Below are 19839 nucleotides of genomic sequence, written 5' to 3'. Positions count from 1 at the left end.
AATGGCAGGTATAATCCAAAAAGAAGACAAAAAAAACATCAAAACTATGAAATAACACATGGAATCATGTAGTAACCAAATAAGTGTAAAGCAAATAATAATATATTTTATATTTGATATTCTTCAAAGTAGAATATCCTTGATGACAGCTTTGCACACTCTTGGCATTCTCTCGACCAGCTTCATAAGGTAGTCACCTGGAATGCATTTCAATTAACAGGTGTGCCTTGTTAAAAGTTCATTTGTGGAATTTCTTTCCTTCTTAATGCGTTTGAGCCAATCAGTTGTATTGTGACAAGGTAGGGGTGGTATACAGAAGATAGCCCTATTTGGTAAAAGACCAAGTCCATATTATGGCAAGAACAACAAAACTCAGCAAAGAGAAACGACAGTCTGTGATTACTTTAAGACATGAAAGTCAGTCTGTCTGGAAAATGTCAAGAACTTTGAAGTTTCTTCAAGTGCAGTCGCAAAAACAATCAAGCTCTATGATGAAACTGGCTCACTTCCTTTCCTGTGGCGGTCCACAGAGTGCAGACCCAGAGTGCACCTCAGATTGCAGCTCAAATAAATGCTTCACATACTTCAAGTAACAGACACATCTCAATGTAAATTGTTCAGAGACTGTGTGAGTCAGGCCTTCATAGTCGAATTGCTGCAAAGAAACCACTACTAAAGGACACCAATAATAAGAAGAGACTGGCTTGGGCCAAGAAACACGAGCAATGGACATTAGACCGGTAGAAATCTGTCCTTTGGTCTGATGAAAACAAATTTGAGATTTTTGGTTCCAACCGCTGAGTCTTTGTGAGATGCAGAGTGGGTGAATTGATGATCTCCACATGTGTGGTTCCCACCGTGAAGCATGGAGGATGAGATGTGGTGGCACTGTCAGTGATTTATTTAGAATTCAAGGCAACCTTTACCAGCATGGCTGCCACAGCATTCTGCAGCAATATGCCATTACATCTGGTTTTGCGCTTAGTGGGACTATCATTTGCTTTTCAACAGGACAATGACCCAACACACCTCCAGGCTGTGTAAGGGCTATTTGACCAAGATGGAGTGATGTAATGCTGTATCAGATGACCTGGCCTCCACAATTACCCAACCTCAACTCAACTGAGATGGTTTGGGATGAGTTGGACTGCAGAGTGAAGGAAAAGCAGTCAAGTGCTCAGCATATGTGGGAACTCCTTCAAGACTGTTGGAAAAGCATTCCAGGTGAAGCTGGTTGAGAGAATGCCAAGCGTGTGAATAGCTGTCATCAAGGAAAAGGGTGGCTACTTTCAAGAATCTCACATCTCAAATCTATTTTTTGTTTGTTTTACGCACAATCACTACGTGATTCCATATGTGTTATTTCGTAGTTTTGATGTCTTATTCTCCTGTGTAGAAAACACAAAAAATAAAGAAAAATCCTTCAATGAGTAGGTGTGTCCAAACTTTTGACTGGTACAGTAAATATAAGCAAATTTTGAAGAACGACACACAGAAGAGTGTGAGCAGTTAAATGATATTTATTTAAAATAAGATGTTAGGTCTGCAGAGGGACAGAGGAGAGGATTGTCTTACAATCTTACCCAGAGATTCAGAGAAGCACATAAATGAAGCATAGAACCAAATGCAATTATTGGAACAGTTGGCTCCCATATGCACTTACTTCCTGGTATATGACATCATCTCTGCCGACCTCACATCCAAAATAAGACTAATTTAATATCCCCTTTATTCATAAAAAAAACGATTTATTAGAATTATAGAAAGAAAATACCACTTGCACACTTTGGGGAGTTCTAGTATTGCTTCAAATAGCATTAGCTGAAGAAGTGGCATGTTGAAAATAAAAAAAACTAGCTGGGTGTTCATTTCACACAACCACACACTTGTCTTCTCCTGAGGGATATACTACAAAGTAGGATCAATGAGTTGGCCAGCTAACTTGCCCAAATATTCTGAAATAACTTACTTTTTTTTAAATGGCATGCTCTAATTGACTTAACAACCAAAAACACAGATCTAAAATTAGAATTTCTTAATTAACCAGAAAATCGAAAGTTATTTCTGGTTGTTTATCAAAGTTAGCTGGCTGACTCATTGATCCTGCTTTATAGTATATCCCTCTGTTCATGCTCCACACACTGAGCTGTAAAACTAATCTGAGATGTCTCTATCTCCCTACATGGGGCTAAAATACTAAAAACATAAACATAAATAACAACAGTACATTAATTTGGCATTTTTACAAAACACAGCTTCAAGAGTCCATCCAGTGTCCACTTTTCCATTCTGGGTTCTGAAAATGAAAACAACGACAACAATAACAACAACAACATAAAGGAGAGCTTTCTGTGGCCGGAGAGAAGGGTGGACAGGAGAAAGAGGGGAAGACAGGAGACAGAGGGAATGGAAACTCTGTGTTGGTTCTGTTGGTCCCTGCATCAGACCTCCCCAGAAGATTGACTGGCTGTTCTTCACGTGTAGCACGTTCCGTGTTTTGTGTCCGTGTTAAGTCTCCTCTCTGTCCGTGTGTTGAGTGGAGAGGCTGAGTTGAGTACAGGTGGCTAAGTCTCCTCTCTGGCTGAGGTGGGGTGAGTACTGTAGTGGACAGACAAAGAGGTATGTAGTACTGCTGGTCTGTAGTGGGCAGACAAATTGGTCTGTAGTCTTTAAGTCTTTCTCAACAGGGTCAGATAAATCAGGAAGTCCATATCAGATAACATGTGCCATTGAATCTGCACACAGGCACACACACTCACATATGCACAAACATTCCTCTATGTACAGTACACAGTTGCTTTCTATTTTTCCACACACACAAACACACCCCCCGTGGCTCCCTAAGTGGTAAGTTCCTCCCCATTGGCCTCCTGCTTGGTCCTTCTCAGGTTGCTCTTCATCTTCACAAACTCAGGGGTGTTCTCCTGCTCCTCCTCATCCTTCTGCTGGTCCAACTCAAGCTAAACATACAAGATAGAGAAGAAAGTTAGGTTACATGTTAGTACAAGTACATGATAGCATGTGTGTGTGATCCCCAACTGTCCTCTCCCTCTCTCTGTGTATTTATTTTCTCAAATGCTCTCAGTCTGTCTATCTTTACAATGTTGGGTGTGTATGAGTAACAGTGTGTGTGTGTGTGTGTGTGTGTGTGTGTGTGTGTGTGTGTGTGTGTGTGTGTGTGTGTGTGTGTGTGTGTGTGTGTGTGTGTGTGTGTGTGTGTGTGTGTGTGTGTCTACCTGTTCCAGTTTCTGTTGTCTCTTCATGAGCTCTATCTCCAGGTCGCTCCTCTTGGTGTGGGCCTCCTGCTCCTCCCTCTGGGCCTTGAGGACCTGCTCTCTCTTCCTCTTCTCCAGAACCTTCTGGAGCTCTGGTTTGTTCTGGGGAGCTAGGCCCCTTGGAGAAGCAACCAATCACAGATGTTATTATAGTACTTCCACAGCCAATGACAAGGCACTTTACTTACACAGACACACACAACTAATCATTGACCTGATTACAGTACGGACAGAGACAGGCAGTTCTACATTGATCTATCCATCACTTCATATTCAGAGAAAGTTACATAAAGCTAAGCCATCCCAGATTAGCCCACATCTAGTAATCTTAGGCAAGCGAGGGGCCATGGCTGGACTGGACAGGAATTGGCATTGGGATTAGGAGATTGAGATTATGTGATGAAATGTATGATGGTGGCAGGTCTTGACTTGACCACACAAACAGATCAGTGTTGAGACACACAATTAGTGAATATCAATCAATCAAATGTATCCGCCTGTCTACAAATCACATCAACCTCTTTCCTAATATAGCTATCCCTTTCTTTCATTGAGCTGTCCCTTCTGCCAGAGATGACATGCCATTGATGAAACAGGCATTTCCGTTTTGTTGTTATACTACTGTGTAAAGTTTGGGTTTTAGGATTCAGATATTCAATCTGAAAGAGGACAGGGCCATCTGAGTACAAACACCTATTAGTGAAATGACTACAATATTACCATTATATAAAAACAATCTGAACCCTCAAACACTGTCTTGTTTTCAATTCATTCATGCAGTGTCTAACTACATTATTGATTGCCCTGGATTTAACTTAAAATGTTGTTCAGTAGGACAAAAACAGGAGAACGTAAATGAGTGTTCTGAATAGACAATATCTAATAGGATAGAATAGTCTGTGGTGTGCATGTGTGTGTTATATATAGCCTGACCTCCATCCCTGTACATTGCAACTTTTTTTCAGCCTGACCTGAGTAAGTGATTTCAAAAGAGGTTCAGTTAGAGTCTCAAAGATGCAGTTCTAAACGTCTCTTCTCTGTGCACACGCGTATGTATGTGTGACTAAACATCATCGGTAGTTGAGGAGAGTGAGAGACCCTCTGCGGGACATGGTGTTCTAATCCTCCTTGCACAGCGTTCCCTTCCTTCCCTCTCTCTCCCTCCTTCTATCCTTCCATCTCTCTTTCGCTCAACCATCCATCTCTCTCATCATCACTAATCCGCTACACCCCAAACATTTCTCTCCATCTTCTTCCTCTCCTTCTCCTCTCTATAATATGACCTCTTTCTTCTCTCCGCTGTATCTCTCGTCCCCTATCCTCTCTCCTATGTATTTTTCCCCTCATCTCCTCCACAAAGATTACTAAAACCCAGTCAAAACATCTCCTCTTTCATATGAGTTCTAAATCAATAGAGTCTAAAGTATATACCTCATACCAACACTGAAACACACATAACACAAACACAATCCTTGTCCATCTCTATTTCACCCCTAACCCACTCCCTCCAACTCTCTCCGCCTCTCTCCATCCCTCCATACTCCAGAGCCCTGTGATCATAATGCGCATGCTTCTGTGCAGCGTGCTAACAGACAGGGCACAGTGATGTAACATCTGTCAACAGTACACACTGTATTTGTGTGTGTGTTTATATATAGCATAGCAACAAGGCCTTGAGCATCTGTCTATTCAGCATGAGAAAAGACAGACTTGAGCGTCAGCACTGAGGCTGTCAAAGACACGCACACTCAGTCACACATGAACGCAAATGAGCATGCACTCATAACCAGTGTGATTTGCTGCCACGGTCCATTCTGTAACTTACATCTTTCCCAGTGGCAACTGAAGGTACTACAAAAACATTCAGCCAAAAATAATCTAAAATACAATTCTGAATTTACCAAGACCCACCCATTTATTTTACCCACCCACTCAGTGCAGAGGCAGAGCTTTCCACCGGAAACACAATTATAGATTGTAGAAGTTATAGATTGTGATTGTCGTGTGCCTCTGTGTTATACTAATATTGAAAGTGTTCGGGTAGGAGGAACATTTCTGTGCAGTAAGAGCATGTTTTTACGTAATAGTTCTGAGACAGCAGAATGCGCTAAAGGTTTTATATAATAGTTCTTATTAAAGATTCATGCGTTAAGGTTTACATAACACTACTGTGATGCGTCTCCCCCGGGGGTACCCCCGATACAGGATGTCATAGCATAGAAACACACTGCGGTAGAACGCTGTCACACACTCTAACAACAGATCTAGGACCAGCTGACTAAAACCTCTATCCTAACCTTAACCAATAGACGTAGGACAACCTATCTGACCCCGAGGAAACACGGGATTATCAACAGAAACAGTAGGTGATCATAAACCTCTTGATAGATCACACAGTCAAGAGTCTGAGTTGAAGGTGAGGGTTATGAACTGTTCATAACCACCCTCATTGTCTTGGATTTCATCCATCCTCAGTCAGGGCCAGGGTTTAGGTCTACCATAACACAGTGATAAGCCCTTTGTGGGTCAGTCAATGGAAGCTCAACTGGTGTTTATCCTCCACTGATGAATAGAAACGTGTTTACAGTTTCCCTCTGAGTAAGACAGGGATCTGGGAATCAGACGACTGGGAAAGAAAATGCAGTAGAAACAGGAGAAACGGAGGGGAAGAAGGAGAGGTGAAGTGTGTGTTGTGTTGCCCCAGTGTTGCCCACAGTCCCCTCACCTCTTTTGGTTCATCATGAGTTCTCGATGGAGGTCCTGGTGGTTTCTGGAGCTCTTGACTGGGTTCAACAGCTTCTTGGGTTTGATCAGCTCCTCGCAGTCCCCCTCCAGATAGTCCGGCTCAGCCATTACACTCCTGACCAGAGACAGAGACAGACCTGGGTCCACACACCGATCTGAGGGGATTCATTATGTTATTAGTCATTTATTATATGATTCATTTACTTGATTCATTTACTACTATCATGCTTAACTACACAAGCACACACTCACGCTCTCTCTCTCACACACATACATACACACACATTCTAAAATCACACCTCACTGTAGGCACCATTACATGTAGCTGTTTTAAGGCATTGTGTGTTTCTGTGCCCAGACATTATGACCCCCACTACTGATGGCAGAGTCTGCAGTTACATAATCATTCCACTCCTCCACAGGAATGTTCTATTCTCCATAAGGAGAACCATATCTGCATTCAGACAGACTGCTCTCACTGCAGGTTTCTCAAATGCCGCTCTGAGAACAACAATACAAACAATATACAAATCTCCACATCTTTGTATGGATATTCTGTATTAAAATACTATACAGAGATTGCATTGGGCTATATTATTACACACATACAATACTCGTTGCTAAGCTAATCAGACATCAATCATCAAACAGGGAGTTCATCTCATGACCTATTCTCACAAACTGCTTTCAATATCCAAATATAAAGGCTACACATTTCCATTTCATACATTTGGTAATCTATTCAGATCATCAGAGCACAATTTCTTGCAGCCACCAAATGAATGAGTGCTATGTATGGATAGTAGCCTATATGTAGGATGTTCTATCTATTTCATATAGCCTACAGCTGATTTGTGTGTCCAAGACCAGTTTCTCCCTTGGAGACAATCCATTGTATTGGAAAACTCATTATAGAACATGAAATATGGCTATCCCGACACAGATAACTTCATAACGCCACAACTACTTACAATCAGGATAACAGCACCCACACAGACATGCACAAATCTAACCCAGTATCCATTCACTACCATAGCACGGTATAAAAAGTTATGAGATACACTTACATCGGTAAAACATATGCATAATAAGACCGGCTAGAAGGCGTCAAGTTTTCATCAAACAACGCACATTTTTACAAACTCTCCAACTTACCCTGCAGGAGGTGAGGAAAAACTGGTATTCTACACATAGTTGCCATCTGGACTATTGATTTGAAGTCATAATAATAATAATAATAATAATAGTGCTACTGTACTAGCAATAGCCTGGTATGACCTCTGGACAGGAGAAGAGAAAACAGAAGAGCTCCTGCTGGTCTGTGTGCACGCAGCTGTCCTACTGAGGGGAGAACGGAGCCTCTGGCTGGAATGAGCTTTGATGAGATGCACTATTATCTAATAGCAGCCCACTACACACACGCCCTCCCCTCCCCTCACTCACACACACACACACGCACTCTCTCTCTGGAAATGTCAAATAACCGACAACAAGCTATTCTCTTTCTCGGAGTTCAAAGGTGAGCTAGGTGTGTAATTGGTCGCATTCCAATGTGTATGGGTTTCTATGAATTAGTAGCATAGGCCAAAAGTACTCTGAGATGTTAGAACTGTGGGCATTACTTAGGTAATAGTAACATTTCATATCCTATGACATAAGAAACATTTCTCAGAATGGATCATCAGCATCACGCAGTGTAGGCTACATGGCCAAAAACACCCCATCTGCAATATACGCCCGCAGCCTACTTCATAATAAAAAATAAAAAAACATTAGTTCTAAACTTCATAAATTGAAAGTTGAATCTGTGTGTTAGCTGTTGTGTTGAAGGTACAACAACAATAATAACATCACAAGCATGGAGCTGTAATACTGTATGTCCCATTAAAAACAAGTGCCCTGAAGATATGTAATGTTTCTATCTCACCACTAGAGCTCGCTGCTGCCTCACATCCCAGAGAAGACCATAACAAAGAGGCAGTTACATAACAAAGAGACGGATAAACACCCATGTCTCCCACACGTTTTGAATGTTTTTTTTCTTCTCTTGATGAGGGCCAGATGTACTAAGTATTTGCATGAGAGGAACAGTCGATAAATAATTTGCATGAGAGGTACATCCTCAGAGAGGAACAGTCGACAAAGAAAAACAGAAAGATGATATTTTGATCCCATTATGTGAGAGATGACGCTATTGTGTTTTACACCATGTGGGGTATACATGTGCAGACATTGCACTTGAACAAAACAAAACATTTTGTCATCATAAATACACATAACCCCTGTGTATTTCATATGAAGGCAATAGTGTGTGTGTGCTCATGCATACTGTGTGTATGCGTGTCTGTGCTGTGTGTGTGCATGTGCTGATTGTGTACATCAAAAGCAATAACCGTAAGTGTGAGCAGCGGTGGGTAGCGGGGCAAGCAGGTGGGGGGTGTTAAGAAAGCATCCGTTTGGCTTAACACATCTGGTGGCACTTCCACCACCTTGCCTCATGGGAAAAGGAAGTGACATAGGGAGTTGAAAGGGCCAAGGCTCACCTCCTATCCCCTCTAAAGTCCCAGACGGGCTACATCTTAATAGTCTACAGTTGCTTTTACTTTCCTCATCTCCTTTTCTTCGTGATCAATTATCAGGGACGACAGAACTGGTGAAAATATAGTTCAGAAAATCTACCTGTGTTTTTTTTAAATAATAAAAGGGAAGGAAGCCATTTTAGAGTATGGAGACATGTCCTCTCCCTTCTTGCCTGGGACAGACAGACATTCAGAGAGGTGTGACATAATGCCACCAGACTTGTGCACTACAATACTGTCACAGAGAGCTCTGTCCTTTCTTTCCCATCTAGATGGTCACTCAACCGTCTGTGTGGTCATACTCCCCAGAGGAATCCTTTGCCTAGGAAGGTGACACACATGACAGTAAAACACACACCCTCCCATCTTATCCTGTGGGACATATCTGTCAACACTAAGACCCAATCACTATTTATAGGTCAAAGGTAAAGTAAACAGCTTTCAACACCGTGTGTGTGTGTGTGTGTGTGTGTGTGTGTGTGTGTGTGTGTGTGTGTGTGTATGTGTGTGTGTGTGTGTGTGTGTGTGTGTGTGTGTGTGGTGTGTGTGTGTATGTGTGTACATTACTTTTCAGGAGTGCACTTCCTGCTATTCCAGGCACCCCAATTAAAACAGCTCCTTCATTTTTATAGGTGTAGGAACCAGACGGCTTTTATAGGAGAATCTCAATTGCATACTTCTCGCATCCTCTCGCCTCCCTCTCAAAACCCATTGGAGGAGAAGATCAGAGGAGAGGGACCTAGGAGGAGGCGAGTAGAGAGGACGAGACGAGTATGCAATTGAGATCCAGTTATGTCTGACAACCTCAACACAGAGGAACTAACACTGTAAACACACTGCTATATGGTCAGAGGACACTGTTGTACTGCCCACACAGGAGAGGAGAGGAGTCAAACTGCAGTCTTCATCTTCTTGTTTACTCTTTGCATGTCACCCCTGCCACGACCTCTATGCGACTATGACCTCACAACCTGTGTGTGAGTGACACTGGGAAACCAGCGGGTAGGAGAGAGGGGTGAACGGTAAAAATAAACAGAGAGAGATAGAGACAGGGAGAATCAGAGGCTGTCAACATCTCAAAGCAATACTAATGAGTGAACTAATGGGTGAGTACTTTCTGATTGGGTGTCCATTTGTGTTTGTATTTCTAAGTAGGAAAGAGTGAGAGGGAGGAAGGAAGGGAGGGATTGACGGTGTGAGTGTGTGTATAAAGGAGGTGTGCATCCCTGTGTCTACCCTTGCAGGCTGCATTAGGGCTAATTGAATGACAGTCCTGGCACTGCACACAGAGTGCTGCACTAGGCTATTGCATCAGCATTGCTTGCCCTTCATTGGGTCTGAGCTAACAGCAGCACTACAAGTTTCAACAGACATGCACGCACACACTCACGTATGTCCGCATGCACACACAAACTTTCTGTTGTTGGCCAGGTGCCGAGGGTGTGAGTGATGACTGGTCACCATGGTGATGGTGGAACAATGACAGTTGAGTGGAAGTTGTGAGATAATTTAGACAAAAATAATCTAAATTATGGGAAATTACACTTGCTTATTGCAAGGTTGGAGGTTTAGAGAACCCCTTTTACTTTGTTCATGTAGTTCTGATGCCCTCAGAGTGAGAGGGAGAGATATGCCCCCTTACCCCCCACAACAACACACAACACACACAGGCAGTTAGGAAAGCAAAGGCTAGCTTTTCTAAACAGAAATTTCCATCCTATAGCACAAACTACAAAAGGTTCTGGGACGCTGTAAAGTCCATGGAGAATAAGAGCACCTCCTCCCAGCTGCCCACTGCACTGAAGCTAGGAAACACTGTCACCACTGATAAATCTACGATAATCGAGAATTTCAATCAGCATTTTTCTACGGTTAGCCATGCTTTCCACCTGGCTACCCCTACCCCGGTCAACAGCTCTGCACCCCCCACAGCAACTTGTCCGAGCCTCCCCCATTTCTCCTTCACCCAAATACAGATAGCTGATGTTCTTAAAAAGCTGCATAATCTGGACCCCAACAAATCAGCTGGACTAGACAATCTGGACCCTCTCTTTCTAAAATGATCCGCCGCAATTGTTGCAACCCCTATTACTAGTCTGTTCAACCTCTCTTTCGTATCGTCTGAGAACCCTAAAGATTGGAAAGCTGCCACTGGTCATCCCCCTCTTCAAAGGGGGGAGACACTCTAGACCCAAACTGTTACAGACCTATATCTATCCTACCCTGCCTTTCTAAAGTCTTCGAAAGCCAAGTTAACAAACAGATCGCCGTCCATTTCGAATCCCACCGTACCTTCTCCGCTATGCAATCTGGTTTCCGAGCTGGTCATGGGTAAACCTCAGCCACGCTCAAGGTCCTAAACGATATCATAACCGCCATCGATAAAAGACAATACTGTGCAGCCGTCTTCATCAACCTGACCAAGGCTTCGACTCTGTCAATCACCGCATTCTTATCGGCAGACTCAACAGCCTTGGTTTCTCAAATGACTGCCTCGCCTGGTTCACCAACTACTTCTCAGATAGAGTTCAGTGTGTCAAATCGGAGGGCCTGTTGTCCGGACCTCTGGCAGTCTCTATGGTGGTGCCACAGGGTTCAATTCTTGGGCCGACTCTTTTCTCTGTATACATCAATGATGTCGCTCTTGCTGCTGGTGATTCTCTGATCCACCTCTACGCAGACAACACCATTCTTGTCACGATTCCCACCGACGGTGGCGCCCCCTCCTGCTCGGGTGGCGCTCGGCGGTCGTCGTCACCGGCCTATTAGCTGCCACCGATTCCCTTTTGCTTTTCCCTTTTTTAATTTTGTGACACCTGTGGTCAATTAGCCATTAGAGGGGCTATTTAGTTTAGCTGGCCCGCTCCTGTTCGTGCGGGATTAATGATTGTTTCTTTGACAGACGGCTTATGTTCGTGTCGACGTTGTTTTGACGCCGTATGTACTTTCTCCCCTGTGTGTGGGAACATTTGTTTTTGTGTGAGTGTATATTAAAAACACCACTACCCTGTGTTCGCTGCTTCCTGCGCCTCATTCCTCCTCCACGACTACCAAGCCGTAACAATTCTGTATATTTCTGGCCCTTCTTTGGACACTGTGTTAACAAACCTCCAGACCAGCTTCAATGCCATACAACACTCCTTCCGTGGCCTCCAACTGCACTTAAATGCAAGTAAAACGATTTGCATGCTCTTCAAACGATCGCTGCCCGCACCCGCCTGCCCGTATAGCATCACTACTCTGGACGGACTTAGAATATGTGGACAACTACAAATACCTAGGTGTCTGGTTAGACTGTAAACTCTTCTTCCAGACTCACATTAAACATCTCCAATACAAAAGTAAATCTAGAATCGGCTTTCTATTTCGCAACAAAGCATCCTTCACTCATGCTGCCAAATATACCTTCGTAAAACTGACTATCCTACCGATCCTTGACTTCGGCGATGTCATTTACACTCTACTCAGCAAATTGGATGTAGTCTATCACAGTGCCATCCGTTTTGTCACCAAAACCCCATATACTAGCCACTGCTGCGACCTGTATGCTCTCGCTGGCTGGCCCTCGCTTCATATTCGTCGCCAAACTTACTACATTTGCACAACCTGTATATAGATTTTTCTATTGTGTTATTGACTGTACGTTTGTTTATCCCATGTGTAACTCTGTGTTGTTTATGTCGCACTGCTTTGCTTTATCTTGGCCAGGTCACAGTTGTAAATGAAAACGTGTTCTCAACTGGCCTACCTGGGTAAATAAAGGTGAAATAAAAAATAAATAAAAACATTTAGCCATGAAGAAAACCCTGAGAAAAAGATAGCGATATACAGCCTTCTAACTGACTGAGGAGAGATGGAGAGATGAGGAGGAGGAGGGGGAACGGAGGAATATGTGGAACAGTGACATTTAGCAGCTCAGATGTTGTTTCTCACTCAGGTTCCCACACGTAGCGCACACACCCAGAATGAGTTTCGGGTGGCTGAGGTTTGGTTAGTATTTCCTGTCCCAGAGCTAGAATAGTAGGGGCTGAGGAGAGGGCTGGAATTTGAGGGTCTCTTCCCTGAATGACTGCTGGGAGATCACCGCTCCCTTCACACACACACTGGATGATGTCAAATTGGGGTTCTGGTTCTATACATCAGACTTCTCTCAGAACACGCACTCACTCATAGAGCTGAGTGAGTCATGTCAGGCATGCTCTGTGTCAGACACTAGGAATGTGAACTCAACTACAAGCATCACTTCAGTTCACTAGGAGGAGCCCTGTAAGGCTGTAAATTCATAACACTGGGAATACTGAAACAGTGAAATAGAACATTTGTGAACTCTAATCAGCCCTGATGTCATTCCTCAGGGAACAGTGAAAACAGTGAGACAGCCCAAGTACAACACACCCTATCAGTGTCAGCCTACCACTGAGGGATTTAGCAGTACAGCTACCAGCCAAGAGACACACAACAACATCATGTCTACAGGCACAGAGAATGTTGGTTTCCTCAAGTACACAGTTCTTGTCCATTGCAGCTTGTGCAAACTTGTCTTTTCTGGGAAGTGAAAGTGCAACAGCAGCATTTCCCAACCATGACCTGAGCATTTAACATGCCATGGTCAGAGTGTACGAGCGGCTCGAGTTAGGATGGAATTCTATGTCGGGCAGAAATGACTGTTTGAATCAGGAAAGTTTCCTCTCACGACCTCTACAAGCCAGAACATTGAATAAAATGAAATGTTAACGGCTGCCCATGAGGTTGATCTTATGGCGGTAGGAATTTGAGATAATATATCCATAAAAAAGTATAATTACATCAACTTTTCAAAGCTCTGGTAGTGTGTTCAGATTTATATCACCTGAAGCATGTGCTAGTGCATGTATTTTCATCTTGTGCGCATGATGTAATTATACTTTCCGGTGGATATATTGTCTCACATTCCTCCCGCCAAAAGGACCACCCGGTTATTTAATTTCACGTTTTGGCTTGTAGAGGTCGTGAAAGGAAACTTTCTTGATTCAAACGCTCATCTCTGCCCGACATACAGTATAATGAATTCAGTGCAATTCAACGTTGGGTTTATAGCAAAGGATATATGTAGCTTTATAAACCTATCTGTACAGAGATGTTCTCTCCCTCTCTTTGCCACACCCAGGTATCTTCCTGTGGGGTAATCTCCACACTGTACAGTGAGATGGCTCCACTTAATGTGTACTCTATCACAACTTCCTGTCGATAGGAGCTTTCTGTGTTATACTAAGTAATTAACCAACCCAACTAGCTAACTACCTAACTAACCAACTAGCTAACTTTCAGGTCCCAGTTCTACATTAAAACACAATGTAGCTCTGAAACCTGTGAAGATAAACTGTCTGTTTTAGTTCAACTCAACAGATTTTCTGAGGCACTGAGTGTGGTATTTAGCCGTGAGCTTTAGCCTATCTCTTAGTTTGACACGAAATAGATATACTGGGAGGGAAAAGTGAAGTCATGTTCCTCCCCCATTGTTAAGGGTTATTTTTCAAGGAGAGGCTTGTGTTATCATACACACACTCACACGCATTATGACTGGCAGGGTCAGAGGCAGAATAAAGAGTGAATGGAGCTCATTGAAAGAGCAGAGGCATCAGTTTGAGTCCCGCCATAGGAATGTGATGAACCTGCAGGACTGTTGTAATACTGGAGCACGGCCCCATCCACACATACAGTACACACCTCAGAGAACAGAGGATAGTAGAGTGAAATACACAGGTGGCTGTGTAACTAACCATATCTTGTCCTCCAGACAGACAAGGGGAAATCAAAGCCTGTTCATAACGCCCCCCCCCCCCCCCCCCCCCGACACCCCTGCTGGACACCTGCCTCACAAATGATTGGGGTGGGGTAGAGGGGGCTGTTTTGGGTGACAGCTGTCCCTTTCTCCTGTCCCTCTGACACAATGGCAGCTCTATGGGTCACATATACCCCCTCACAGCTGGGACCAACACATGTGTGCATAGGAATGCTCAAGGTATATCTGACCAACCATATCTCTTCACTTTGGGTCAGACACCACCGCGAGGAGGAATGACCTTACTTCAACAAACGCACACACCGTTAGAACAGACAGTCAGACTCCTGCAGATCTCTTATTGTGAGCTAAGCCCTGATTGGATGGAGGGTATGGTAGCGCGGATTAGGTCTCCTTTGTTTACATGCTGCTGCAAAAAACAGCAACAACAAAAACTGTTCCATTAGCAACATGTTTGATACCATAACAGAGAGAGACAGACAGATACACATACACATGCACCACCGGGGCACAAACACACACAGAACAGGATAATGATACACAAACACAAACACTAATTGAACACATTGGTCACCAAACAACCAGGAGTTATCATCATACAGTTTCTTTGTTCTCTTTTGTGGTTTGTCGTAAATTGCAGCACAAATCAGGAGTTGTAATGTAGCAAACATTTTTTTCAATCTTTTTTGTCAACAAGCTATTTTCAATATACTGCTTGACAGAGACGCTAAGCTGCTAGCCATCAAGCTAATGAAGTTGGTACCAGATGAGTTTTGCAATGGAGCCCTCTTTGTCTGGAGAAATAAATGAACGGTTCCAGCTCTGTGGGAGCTGTATGACAAAACTTTGTTTCTGGAAAAAACGGATCACTCAGAGTTCCAATGCAGCAATTGTTTGCTTGCCCGAGGATTATAGGCTTGAGGTGGCTTCCTTGATCACACAGGTTGCCAGTCTACGTAAGAAACTGAGGAAAACGCAGAGTGGAATGTTAACATTTTCTATGCCGGTGGCTGGACAGCGTTTGCACTTGTTGGGTGCATCTCCGACTTGTCGTTTGTCATTATCTGACTGCCCGGTGTTGCCCGGAGCTCCCCCATCTGATAGCAGAGTCAAAGGTGCACAGCAAGAGGAGCAAGGCAATCAACGATGGTCGCATGTTACGAGCTGTGGAAGTCGAAGGCAGCGGCCTTCCGCAAAGCAGTCTACACTCCCAACGAGAGGCCCGGAGCGGAAACAGACAACGAATAGTTTCGCTGTCCTGATGCCTGTGTCTGCAGCCTCAGTGCCTACTATTACGATTTTGAAGTCGACAATCTTCCTTCCCTGCTCTGGATCAAGCGGGGCTTCTCCATCTGTCGGAGGCCTGCACCAGGCACTGGGAGCAACGGCTCAAGTTATCCTGCCTCTCGCCAGTCCATAAATGGTTCTTCAAATCCTGTGAAGCATGGGAGTGGACGGATTTCCTCATCCTTCTCGCCAGCCGTGGTTCTGGGCAGCTCCATTGTAAGAAATGTGACCGTTCCTTGTGCAAAACAATGTCTTATCCCGGAGCTCAAGTAAATGACATTACTAAGCTGCTTCCAGATGTACATCAGACATGGACATCGATTCTATCATAGTCCTTGTGGTTTTAATGACATTATGAAGGACAGCTCTGAACAGTTGAAACTGGATTTTAAAGAGCTGAGTGACTCTCTGTTAGACACTAACAAAAGGCCCATCATATCTGGCCCTGTGCCCTCTCTGAATCGTGGCATTGAACGCTTTAGCAGGATTCTTACCCTTCACAACTGGCTATGTGATTATTGCAGCTCAATGGGTGTAACTTTTGTTGACAATTTCGATACCATTCGGAAACAAAACACGTTTTATAAGGAGGTGGGATCCACTCAAATCATTTGGGTTCCTGGATCCTTTCACAGCATTATAAAGCTGCGTTGAGACAAAGACTTATCATTGACCCAAGCCCAGCTCAGTTAATCCCTACAATTGTGTCAGTGAGTTGTCATTATGCTTCAGCAAATGTACATTATCCCAGGGGCATTGGAAGACACAATGTAAGTAACCTAATGTATGTCCCTCTAACTGCCCTGAATGCCTCTGCTGATCCTACAGCTATTAAATGCAGTAATCATGTGCCTATGAACCAGAGTTATACTGTTAGCACTGAGGCAGTGTGCCCTAGTAGGAAGTCCACTGTGTGCAGCTTACCTGCACTAATATAAATAACATGAGCATATCTACATCTGCTAAGCTTCTCAGTAAAGCAATGAAAACAAGTAAGCATCCCAGAAGAAAAGTGCTCAAAATAGTCCATGTTAACATATGTAGCTTAAGAAACAAGGTTTGTGAAATCAATAATTTGCTAGTAACAGATGACATTCATATTCTGACTATCTCTGAAACTCACTTGGATAATACCTTTGATGATACAGTGGTAGCAATACAAGGTTATAACATTTACAGAAAATATAGAAATGCCAATGGTGGAGGTATTGCTGTTTATATTCAGAACCACATTCCTGTAAAGATTAGAGAGGATATCATGTTAAATACTGTGAAGTAATATGGCTACTGGTTCATCTGCCTCACCTAAAGCCCATTCTGGTGGGAAGCTGCTATAGACCACCAAGTGCTAACATTCAGTATCTGGATAATGTGTGAAATGCTCGATAATGTATGTGATATCAATAGAGAGGTATATTTTCTGGGTGATTTAAATATTGACTGGCTTTCATCAAGCTGCCCACTCAAGAAAAAGCTTCAGTGTAACCACTGCCTGCAACCTGGTTCAGGTTATCAGTCAACCTACCAGGGTAGTTACAAACAGCACAGGAATGAAATCATCAACATGTGTTGATCACATCTTTACTAATGCTGCAGAAATTAGCTTGAAAGCAGTATCCAGATCCATTGGATGTAGTGATCACAATATAATAGCCATGTCTGGGAAAACCAAAGTTCCAAAGGCTGGGCCTAATATAGTGTATAAGAGGTCATACAATAAGTTTTGTATGTTGTTGATGTAAAGAATATTTGTTGGTCCGTTGTGAGTAATGAGGAGCAAACAGACGCTGCACTTGACACATTTATGAAATTGCTTATTCCAGTTACTAATAAGCATGCACCCATTAATAAAATGACTGTAAAAACTGTTAAATCCCCGTGGATTGATGAGAAATTTAAAAATGGTATGCTTGAGAGGAATGAAGAAAAAGGAATGGCAAATAAGTCTGGCTGCACAACCAATTGACAAATGTATTGCAAATGTAGAAATCATGTGACTAAACTGAATAAAAAGATGATGAAACTACACAATGAAACAAAGATAAATGACATAAAGAATAAAAGTAAAAAGCTTTGGAGCACCTTAAATTACATTTTGGGGAAAAAGGCAAACTTAGCTCCATCATTTATTAAATCAGATGGCTCATTCATCACAAAACCCACTGATATTGCAAACTACTTTAATGTTTTTTTTCATTGGCAAGAATAGCAAACTTAGGCATGACATGTCAGCAACAAACACTGACACTGCATATCCAATTATATCTGACCAAATTATGAAAGACAAGCATTGTAATTTTTTATTCCGTAAAGTGAGTGTGGAAAAGCCACCGGGGTCAGCCAACTTGGATGGAAAATTACTGAGGATAAGCCACCGGGGTCTGACAACTTGGATGGAAAATTACTGAGGATAGTAGCGTACGATATTGCCACTCCTATTTGCCATATATTCAATTTAAGCCTACTAGAAAGTGTTTGCCCCCAGGCTTGGAGGGAAGCAAAAGTTATTCCGCTAAAATAGAATATTATAGAATAGTAAATCCCCCTTTACTGGCTCAAATAGCCAACCAATCAGCCTGTTACCAACCCTTGGAAAGAATTGTGTTTGACCAGATACAGTACTATTTTACAGTAAACAAATTGACAACAAACTTTCAGCATGCTTATAGGGTAGGACATTCAACAAGCACAGTACTTACACAAATGACTGATGATTGGATGAGAGAAATTGATAATAAAAAGATTGCGGGGGCTGTTTTGTTAGACTTCAGTGCTTTGATTTTATTGATCATAGTCTGCTTCTGGAAAAACGTATATGTTATGGCTTTACACCCCGTACTATTTTGTGGATAAGGAGTTACCTGTCTAACTGAACACAGAGGGTGTTCTTTAATGGAAGCCTCTCCAACATAATCCAGGTAGAATCAGGAATTCCCCAGGGCAGGTGTCTAGGCCCCTTACTTTCTTCAATCTTTACTAATGACATGCCACTGACTTTGCGTAAAGCCAGTGTGTCTATGTATGCGGATAACTCAACACTATACATGTCAGCTACTACAGCGACTGAAATGACTGCAACATTTAACAAAGAGCCGCAGTTAGTTTCAGAGTGGGTGGCAAGGAACACGTTAGCCCTAAATATTTATAAAACTAAAAGCATTGTATCTGGGACAAATCATTCCCTAAACCCTAAACATCAACTAAATCTTGTAATAAATTGAGGTGACTAAACTGCTTGGAGTAACCCTGGATTGTAAACTGTCATGGTCAAAACATGTTGATATAACAGTAGCTAAGATGGGGAGAAGTCTGTCCATAATAACAGCACTATCAACAAGGCAGGTCCTACAGGCCCTAGTTTTGTCGCACCTGGTGTACTGTTCAGTCGTGTGGTCAGGTGCCACAAAAAGGGACTTAGGAAAATTGCAATTGCCTCAGAACAGGGTAGCACGGCTGGCCCTTTGATGTACACAGAGTGCTAATATTAATAATATGCATGTCAATCTCTCCTGGCTCAATGTGGAGGAGAGATTGACTTCATCACTACTTGCATTTATGAGAGGTATTTACATGTTGACACCCATGCATACCCCACAAGACATGCCACCAGAACAGAACAGAAAGTCCAGAACAGACTATGGGAGGCGCACAGTACTACATAGTCCATGACTACATGGAACTCTGTTCCACATCAAGTAACTGATGCAAGCAGTAAAATTTGATTTAAAAAACAGATCAAAAAAACACCTTATGGAACAGCGGGGACTGTGAAGCAACTTAAACATTGGCACAGACACACACACACACACACACGATAACATACACACTATACACACACGTACACATGGATTTAGTACTGTAGATATGTGGTAGTGGTGGAGTAGGGGCCTGAGGGCACACACTGTGTTGTGAAATCTGTGAATGTATTGTAATGTTTTTAGAATTGTATAAACTGCCTTAATTTTGCTGGACCCCAGGATTAGTAGCTTCTGCCTTGGCAGCAGATAATGGGGATCCATAATAAATACAAATACAAATTACGGCTCTGAAACTCTTGCCCATTATAATAACTATGGACAGTTAGTTAGTTGGCCTACTCGGTGACTTTAGTTTCCGACTGAGCTCAAAGAGTACAGTAATGCGGTCATGTACCTCCATTCTGAACAAAGAC

General features: G+C 42.9%; 1 protein-coding gene across 5 annotated transcripts in view; it reads right to left on the bottom strand.

Annotated features, from left to right (window-relative positions):
• Nucleotides 1–1504: 1504 nt before the first annotated feature.
• Nucleotides 1505–19839, bottom strand: part of LOC115196714 (protein FAM107B) — a 22025-nt gene continuing 3690 nt past the window's right edge. For 2 of the 5 annotated variants that reach the window (XM_029757569.1, XM_029757568.1), the window contains 3 exons: nucleotides 6001–6175; nucleotides 3237–3393; nucleotides 1505–2960 (listed from right to left, as the gene is read on the bottom strand). In XM_029757569.1, the coding sequence (XP_029613429.1) occupies nucleotides 2841–2960; nucleotides 3237–3393; nucleotides 6001–6128 (405 nt within the window). In that variant the 5' untranslated portion in view covers nucleotides 6129–6175 and the 3' untranslated portion in view covers nucleotides 1505–2840. Of the gene's footprint in view, nucleotides 2961–3236; nucleotides 3394–6000; nucleotides 6176–7175; nucleotides 9046–19839 lie in introns of those variants that run through there. The other 3 variants (XM_029757567.1, XM_029757566.1, XM_029757570.1) reach the window with 3 other exon arrangements.

Source organism: Salmo trutta, chromosome 7 (genome assembly GCF_901001165.1).
Source record: "Salmo trutta chromosome 7, fSalTru1.1, whole genome shotgun sequence".
In the NCBI taxonomy this organism is placed as follows: Eukaryota; Metazoa; Chordata; class Actinopteri; order Salmoniformes; family Salmonidae; genus Salmo; species Salmo trutta.
The sequence above is the reverse complement of the archived record's forward strand: the minus strand, read 5'-3'. Positions and strand labels throughout refer to the sequence as shown.